The 10,000-nt window shown below is 33.3% G+C and overlaps 1 protein-coding gene across 2 annotated transcripts in view; it reads left to right on the plus strand.

Moving 5' to 3' along the window:
* LOC145258316 (putative ATP-dependent RNA helicase DDX46) overlaps positions 1-10,000 on the plus strand; it is a 97,739-nt gene that overhangs the window by 20,557 nt on the left and 67,182 nt on the right. The window contains exon 2 of one of the 2 annotated variants that reach the window (XM_080116398.1): positions 1,275-1,319. The exons of the other annotated variant lie outside the window; for it this stretch is intronic. Within the exon in view, the coding sequence (XP_079972524.1) occupies positions 1,275-1,319 (45 nt within the window). The remainder of the gene's footprint in view (positions 1-1,274; positions 1,320-10,000) is intronic. 2 annotated transcript variants of the gene reach the window in all.

The following is a 10,000-nucleotide window of genomic DNA, read 5'->3' on the forward strand; positions in this document are numbered from 1 at the left end:
TATATAAAGTATATATATATAAAGTATATATATATATATATATAAAGTATATATATATAAAGTATATATATATAAAGTATATATATATAAAGTATATATATATATATATAAAGTATATATAAAGTATATATATATAAAGTATATATATATATAAAGTATATATATATAAAGTATATATATATATAAAGTATATATATATAAAGTATATATATATATAAAGTATATATATATATATATAAAGTATATATATATATATATAAAGTATATATATATATATAAAGTTAGTATATATATATATATAAAGTATATATATATAAAGTATATATATATAAAGTATATATATATATATAAAGTATATATATATATATATAAAGTTAGTATATATATATATAAAGTATATATATATATATATAAAGTATATATATATATATATATATACTTTATATATATATATATATATATATATAAAGTGTATATATATATATATAAAGTCTATATATATATATAAAGTATATATATAAAGTGTATATATATAATATATATGGATAGTTTTTTTGTTTGTTTTATATCCGTTGGAAGCGCTGAGTGAAATTTGAAGAATAAAATACGTATAACTACGCTTGAAGCCAAAAACTGCAACGCGAAGTAAAACTCCTTTGTCAATCTTTTTTGTTTCTCTTTTCTTCGACATGATGTAAAATGGAAGATAATTTGATGAAGACTTCACCTGATGTTGGTAACTGCAGGGTATTTATCGAGCCGCATTGGTAACGTGTGGTCGCGCATTTTTAAAATCTGGGTAGTTTTTTTATTTATTTGTTTGTTTATATCTGTTAGAAGCATTGAGTGAATTGTAAAGAGTAAAATACGTATAAATACTGCAACGCGAAATTTTTTAAAAAATAAACGAGTGTTTATTTTGTTAAGAAATATATTTCGGAGTAAGACACCTTTGTCAATCTTTTTTTTTTCTCTTTTTCTTCGACATGTTGCTTGACGTCGGTGGTGATCTAGTGAGAACCGGTGTCTCAACATGATTCGTACATATATACAGGATATTTATTTACATCGATTTTAGAATTAGTTATTAAAATATCATTCCCATTAATCAGTTGTAAAAACAAACAAAACAAAAAAAACCTGCAGAACTTCCTCTGGTCATCCCCTCTCCCATCCCGTTATAATTGTTTCCTCTTGATTTGTACTAACCTGCTATTACTACTACTACTACTAATCTTACTACTACTAAGACACTATTGTATTTGTCATTCCAGTCGTGCCTGGGGTCTGATGTCATCAATCCGGGCCACCAAACTTAGGTACTACATTTGGAGAGAACTTTTGCTGGAATTATCCTCGTCTTGGGGTGCCACCAACTCTCGAAGAGAATGGAGGATACCCATTTCTACAAGTCTGGTGTGATAACAAACAAAAAAATTGTTGTGTTTCTGAATTTTTGAGATGAGGATTGCTAATTCGTATTCTTTGGATCATTCAGACTACTGTTGTCCTTGAGTGTAAGTTTCGCAATGTTTCGGCCAATGTAACCTGTAAGTTGTGAGCTGTAGTGATAATAAAATTGTACATCTACAGACAAGAATAAATTTAAAGCTTCCAAAATTCATACTAGAAATTTCCGCAAACACTCTTGGCGTAATGTATGAAATACTTTGTAAAATTCAGTTGAAAGTGATGCTCTTTTGGCGGTTGAAGGGTCAATCCTCAGTGCAGGCGATACTCAGAATACAATTGCAGATTAAGACTTGTATCCAGTTCTAACTGATGTTGATTAAATAAAAAGTTCTGTTTGAAATTTCAAGTAGATTCTCGAGTTGAACAAGATTCATCTGGAGAAGGTTGGAGGTTAGATCAGCTGAAACTTGAAAATGACTCTCCAGATAAGAACAGTAGTTTGAATGATCCAAACAATATGAACAAATCGCTAATTAAAATCTCATTGTTAATTGAATAATTGAATCATATTTTTTTATCGTTGGGCTGACCAAAAAAATTTTTTTTTTTTTTATAATGTCATCTTTCTGGCCTTACTGAAGATCATTTTATATTCCTATTCTTCAAATCCTGTGTTTGGTATAGCAAGTATGTTAACGTCAGTGTGTAATAAGTAGGGCTAAGACAACAGCATATTCTTATCATTGTTTTGACTCTCGAGTATATATCCGACACTGACACAGTTAATCAACTGATAACCACATCACTCTATATAAAAGCATATAAGATATCAACATATACACACTCGAGAGTCCAAACAATGAAAAGAATAGGCTGTTGTCATAGCCCTAGTAATAAGCCTCTGAGAGGAGGAGTTCTTATATTTTTGCTTGCATTTCAGGTCTTGAAATAGATCTACCAACATCTGGTGCTTTTATACTAAAGAAAAAACTCCCAGAAATCTGCATAACGATATGCCACGTGTATGGGGAGAGTGCTGTTATAGAACGGGGGTGCCAGAAATTGTTTACTTGATTCAGAAAAGGAAATTTTTTAGTGAGAGGTGCTCCTCATTCTTGTCAGCCAAAAATGATCGAAAGTGACTAAGTGAAAGCTATAGTTGAACAGGATTGCTGTTTGACAACCAAACAAATCAGACATTCTCAAGATTTCCAAAGCGAGCGTGGAAAATGGATTCTATAAACTCAGTTATGTTTCTAAACTTGATATTTCGGCTTCTCATGAACTGATAGAGGCAAAAAAAAAAAAAAATTGGCCAAGCTTATTGTCCGGTCATAAAATTTGCATAAATATTATATTTTAATTAATGCAGAATTTTTATTTTTTATAAACAGACATACCGTGCGTATTAAACGTAACATTAAATTCTTTAAAAAATGACATTAAAAAAAATGGAAAGAAACTGAAACATGTACATGCGTGTATTATGTTTTTTCTAAACATGTACATTTTTTGTAAGTAAAAAAAAAATACTCGAGCTGAGATTGAAACCAAAACTAAAGACAGTGAGTCAAGTATGATAACCATTACACCAGCTTGACATGACTGTTAAAGAGTGTTTTCAAACCAACTCATACTTAACATAAGAAAGCTGTCATATTTCACAACCGCACATGCACTGTAGTGAAACAGTTGAAAACAGATAAAAAATTCAGTGACCTCCCACATACTAGTTTTTTTTAATTTTGACCCCTTAGCAGCCCTATTTTCTGGATGAAAACTGATTAAAAAATTTTCCACATGTCCAAATAGCCTACATACTGAATTTCAAGTGTGTAGATTAAAAATTCATTGAGTATATAGGTTGAGAAGTGTCCTCGCACGCACGCACACACACACACACACACACACACACACATTCTTACTTTTATAGATATTGTAAAGTATTTTTAATTTATTTATCTTCTATATAATAAAATGACTGCAGAAATTCCCCTCTGCACCAAAGTATCGTAGGTTTGCAACAACAGATGCCATATAAAAATTCAATCCATCTAGCCTAATAGCCATTATCACGTAGCTTTCGAACACCATTTTAGACACATTTAACTGTGATAATAAAATGTTGCATTGCATCTGACGAGCAACATCATCATCACAATCGCAACATCTTTAAAAGAAGAAGTGCCTACTTTTCTTTCTATTTAGTCCTCACATTTCTACCAGTTGGCACCAGGACTAATTCTACATTTTCCACAGATACTGCGATTACACCCATTATAATTGGCTCATAGACATAACATAATCTTTCCGATTCATAAATAATAAGGCTCCCTTACCAAAGTCCGTCCATTCAGATTGGGTGAGCGCTGAAAATTCTCATATTCCAGAATTCGATTCTTATAAATAAACGAACAGTTACTAAAATTAAAACATGGCGTCACCAAGAGACATGTTTTTTTGCAGAGCGTCAAGTTCGTTATATGCTTAGATTATTACAGTTGTGTTTGTGTGTGTGTGTGCATACAATACAAATCACTCTAACACTTACTTTAACCAAACTGAGCTACAGCAATGCAAGGCTGGGTACAGCTATTTAAATATAAAATATTAACATTCAAATAGTAATCATTGAAAAAAAAAAAAGGAACTAAAATAAAAATAGGCTGAAATTATTTTTAATTTTCGCTAGCAGCTTGCCGTGTCAGCATACACAATGCCAACTCAAACACAAAATCGAGTACACTCAACATCAAGTACACTCAACATCGTCTTACCATCAACGCTTACCTTGTGAACTCGGAGAATAGGAAATTCCCATATGCACAAAACAAAATCACTGAAAAAACAAAAATACCTAAAGAGTAAGAATAATGAGTAAACGTTGGATAAAATGATGGTTAAGATTATTACGAAGTTGCCAGGATTCGAACCTGGAATCTTCTGATCCTGATCTGTAGTCAGGCACGTTATCCATTGTGCCACAAGTCCTGTCCGTATGGCGAAAGATGTTACCACGACTGTATACAGACAGTGCTAAATTCTGTTGACATGGCCAGGTAACTTTTTTGACATCGCACGAAACGGCCCAAAAACCCTTATTTCGGGCTTTTTTGTGTGACTCAGCATTGTTTGTTACGAACCATATATGGATAAGGACAATCTAGGGACTCCCACCTTTCAGGAAAAAAAAGAATTTTTCAATTCAGTGCATCTGTTTGAAAGTTTTATTTGTATATATATATACACACATAAATAAACATTTAGAATTTTATTAATAGTGTAGATTAAATAAATTGCAGTGTTAATAATAGGAACGGTGCTTATGCATTAATGTTACCGTGCTATTTTAAAAATTATATTTACAAGTTATTACAGTCATGTGGGTGTCCATAATATACAAATCATTCTAATACTTGTTTTAACCAAACTTAACCATGACAATGCATGACCAGGTACAACTAGTTTAATAATAGTTGGAGTTAGAATTCCTCACAGAAACTCAGAAGCTTTACCCGAGATGATTTTAGCTGAATCTTCAGAAGGCAAACTTTTTCATTTCAGGCCGTTGCACCATAGAACAAACTACTAGAAGCTCTGATCAGCCTGCAGACGGAGTCCAAGCAGTTCAAGGCGGCACTGGATCCATCGTAGCAGCTGATTTTTGGATGATTATGTCTCAATTAGGCAGTGGAGGATGCAAGATTATACGTGATATAGTTATATGAGACAAGAGTACCCCTTTCCTACCGAAGAGACGTTGCAAGCCTGTCTCTGCTCTCTCGTTATTTTCATGGCAAGTGCTCAACTGAGCTCCTATCTATGGTTCCTTTTGCCAAACTTTCACAAAAGAAATACACTCAACTAGCTACGACTAAACGATTTCCCTCACTCTCTATGTGCCTAAATCTAAACGCAGATTCCATGAACAAAGCTTCTTCCTCAGAACTGCCTACCTGTGGAACACTGTTCCGCTGGCCTGCTTCCCAGTCGAATACAACATGGTAGTCTTCAAATCCAATGTAAACAAGTTCTTGTTGAGCCGTCCCCATAAATAATCTAATTCTACCCAATTTATGCTATTAACGATTACTGCACTACCACCTTACATTCATTAACCCTTATCCTCGAGTGGCCTTCGGGCCTTGATAATGGTGACTCCCAAGTAAAAAATGGACCCCTGATAGAAAAAGGAGAGTAAGACTAAAAATGAACCGGAAACAGACAATCGAGAGAGATTTGATTACAACGGTAAAAAAATAGAGGGATGTTGTGGATCTGGTTTCAGATTGAAAACGATGATATACTTTCACTACTTCATGTATTGTAAGATGCGGGAGTGTTTTTTTACAAGAGAGTCATCATTTATCAAGGCTTGAAGGCCATTTGAGGATAATGGTTAATGAGTGTGCGGTTGTCGGTGGAACAACAACATAGTAATCGTTAGTGGTGGAAAATGGGTAGGATTAAATTATTTAAGAGGACAGCTCAACAAGACCTTAAGTCGAAGTAAGTCTAAGACTCTGGGGTCCATGCAAAGATAAAGTGTTCCTCAAAAATGAATGACAAAGATATTATTTTCGAAATTTTGCATAAATGATATAGACATTTCTTTGTCTATGTCATCTTGTACATTTAAAAAAAAAGCATGAAAACTCTCCGCATTTATTTATTTGCGGACTGTTATCTTCATCTTCATAGTTGTTGTTTCGCCACGTTTTGACGGACTCATCCTCTGGCCTTCTTCAGGTGATTAACTGCAATGGGATAGGAATGCAGACTCTCAAAACTTTATCTCCAGTAATTACTGCCTTCCATAGTTGTCATCTCACCAGGTTTTGGCCAACTAAACCTCTGGCCTGCTTTGGGTAGGATTGAAACCGCTATCTTCAGACAATGCTCTCACCTGGAACCGCAGAGATGCAACGTCTCTATCTACTACGTCACGGGCTTCAAAACAACAACTCTGAAGATGAGGATAAGAGTCGGCAAACAAATAAATAAATAAATACACAAATTACTCATCTCAAAGAATTCCAATAAAAAAAAATATGAAAACCCTCCTCATCTTTTCTCCCCCTTTTTTTTTCTGCCTTCCTTGTTTCTTTTATTTCTCACGTCTTTTTAGAAAGTCTGGAAGGAATGTATAACATAAAAATTAACTTATCAGAAACATAAGAATCAAGACAAATATTCTTTCAGATAGAGCTTTACAAGAATAAATGTGGCTTATCTTAACACATTATTAAGATAAGCCAGATTTATTTATAACTAACTAATTCATAGCTTTGACGGAAACATGTCTGCAAATGTACAGTCAAAAACTGTTTGCCAGTTTACTATTGCTTTACAAAGTTGCTACTTGAAATACTTAAAATATAAAATTTTAATATATAATGACAATAGAAGGCAATGCAATGCAGACATGTGACGGATAGTCATAATAATAGAATGAACTGTGCAGATTCATCTTGTATCAATACAATATGCAGTAGAACCTCGGGATATGGCATTAAAAATTAGTAACAAAATGCAGTACAGTATAGAATACACATGTATATAATCAAATAACATGATAAATAACACTATGGTGGAGCAAATACCATATCCAGAGGCCGGAAAAAACATTGTATTCCACATCATAACCTGAAAAAAGCGTCTCATAGAACCACCGTATCCTGGGGTTCTACTGTATATGTATTGGTTTTATATTTTTACTTTTAACATTGCATTGTTTTCTTACTTGCTTCATTGTAGTCTGATGGGAAAGCTGTATCATATGATATTTCGGGGAAATTTTCCTTCCTCGGATATATGTTCAATTTTAGTTTAAGCGTGTATATGTGAGCTATTGTAAACATGAGCAGTTTCACAGAAATTTAAATAGCCCTGAAAATTTATTTTGTTTTAAAATCTATGATTATTCTTTAAACTTTATGTAGAGCTTGTGTTAATATTCAATGTTATTTTTGTTATTTTATTTTTATTTTGTTTATTTTTGCATTTATTTATAACTTAGTTTGTGTTGCTCCATTCCACCTCTGCATTGAATTGTCTTCTATAAATTATCTTTATATATACACACCAGACAATGCTTCATAAAATTTTAAATAAACGTTTGATTCATAAGTTTCTTGTATACATTAACGTTTATTCATATCAATACAAGGTGGAACGAAAAATTGTCGCCCCAGAAAAGATGACATGATTCCATTTCTGTTTAATGAACACTGGTTTTCTTTTTTTTCTTTTTTTTTTTTGTTGCAGACCATCTACTAGTTGGCTAGTTGTGTACAAATCCCAAGAGCGATAGGAACCTTCTATCATGTCTGAAAGTGACACAATGTTCAACGAGCGAGATCAAAGAAGCACTGCTGCACAACTTATGTCTCTACTTATCCAAGTTATGATAACAGGACCATTGCCAGCACCCTCAAAATGCAAATATGGACGATTCAATGCTTGAGGGCACAGCTCAACAAAGTTTCTGGCCACGGTTATGGTCTTTGGTGTGATTTCAAGTGAGGGCCACATCATGCTAACTTACATCTTCGAAGTCAGCTTGAAGTGAACACTAAAGTGTACCTACATGTACTGAAGAGTGTGATGATCCCTTGGTGCAATCAGGTGGCCACTGGCAGACCCTGACTGACTCAGTGCTGGCCCACAATTCCAAAGAGACCGTCGGGTTAGGAAGGAGTGTTATGATTTGTACCCTTCTCTCACAGGCCCTCCCCTCCTCTCCTGACCTGAACCCGCTGAACTACTTTGTTTGGTCATATGTTGAAAACATCACCAACATGACCTCTCACAACACCAAAGCCATGATTACTGCCATCCACCAAGATTCGCCAAGCTCCTGCTGTGGCGCTTGTGGAAAAGGCATGCTCCCAGGTCCAAACCCTTATCGAGGTGGTGATTAGGTAAGAAGGCAGCTACATTGAATAGATATCAGCTCTACTACATAATCAAGTTACTTGAATTGATTTTTTTCAATAAAAGTTTATAAATGAAGCTGTAGTGCTGTTTTCTTTAGGGTGGCAAATTTATCATTCCACCCTGTAGATAAACAAGCCAAAAACTATATGGTCCCCTGACTGATGCCTTGTAATTTTTGGAGAAAAATAAAAATTAGCCTCAAAAGGTGTTTTTCACCCTAAAACACCCTGGGACTCAAGTTTCAGAATTTTCCCAGGGTTAAATATTACGGTTCCAGATGTATATCCACGTAATCTTGCTTTTTGGTAATTTTCAGCAAAATCTAATGATCGGAAAATATTCTATGTCACAAAAAGTGCTACTTTTGGCCATTTTGACCCCCTTGTGACGCAAGCAGAATTTTTATCAAAAATCTGTGAATGCTACATTTCCTCCCTTGGGTAGTTGTAACTTCATGTGAAATTTCAGAAAAATGTAATGAGTAGTTATTGAGAATTTTGGGAACGAATGGACGAACGTGAATTCTAAGGTCCAAATCTGACTAAGTCCGTGGGCCAATATTAACATTTTTGGTAATTTTGATACCAATTCATTTATCTTTTTAATAAGCACATAAAAAAAACAAAAAGAAAGTGATCAATTTGCCTCAGCAATGGCTTGTGTGCAGAGGCAGGGGAGCTCTTCCTGTTTTTAACTTACAATTTAGAAACTGATCATAACTTGTTGAAAATCAAGTCGGTCCATCTAAAGAAAGGAACATTTGAACACACATGATGAAAACAATCAATGAATTTGCAAACAATAAAAATGCTATGTAGCTAACGAGAAAGGAAGAGGAAGAGAGAGCAATCAAATCAAACAGTCGTCTTGTCCTCTCTCTATGATCTGTTCTTGCTTATATTGCAGTGTATCTTTCTAGCTAGCGAATTTAGTTTCATTTAAATTACCTACCTTCCTTGAAAATTAATGAAGAAATATTCCAAGAAAGCTTTTAGTAATTTATCCTTTTGCTGCTAAATTACTTGAATTAATTACTGTTAATATCAACAATTTTATATATATATATATATATATATATATATATATATATATCCTTGGATTTTACTTATGCAAATAGAAATTCAATTAACTTTCTTGAAGTTATATTTTTGGATTTTACCGTCATTGGATTATTTATCTTCCACCAGACTATCCATTCATGTGTAATCACCATTTTCTTCACCATATTCCCTCTGCTTCACTTCTTTTGTTTTCAAGTAAGATCTTTGACTTACTTGTTGTTTCATCAAATACTTTTGTATGCAAGATCCGATCCCGCATTTTGCTAATTCCTACCCTCTGATGAGAAGTAAAGTATTTCTTTGAAACTCCGCGGATTAAGAGCTATCCACTTATCAAGTGTTTCCTTTTCAGATTAAATATGTTTTTAACTCTTTTTCAAAGTGTTTTTTAACATGTTTTATTGACAATAGAATTACAAATGAGCAATAGTAAAGATATGTTTAAAAAATAGTTATGCAAATTCAGCATTCAAAGAGCTGTGTTTGCATCATTTCATCTGTACTATATATACAGTATTTCAAATATCATATATTATTGACTTGAATAACAGTAAGCTGTTTTGGTGATACTATAATTGTAATAAAAA

Source organism: Euprymna scolopes, chromosome 33 (genome assembly GCF_053919585.1).
Source record: "Euprymna scolopes isolate OS-2025 chromosome 33, ASM5391958v1, whole genome shotgun sequence".
Taxonomy (NCBI): Eukaryota; Metazoa; Mollusca; class Cephalopoda; order Sepiida; family Sepiolidae; genus Euprymna; species Euprymna scolopes.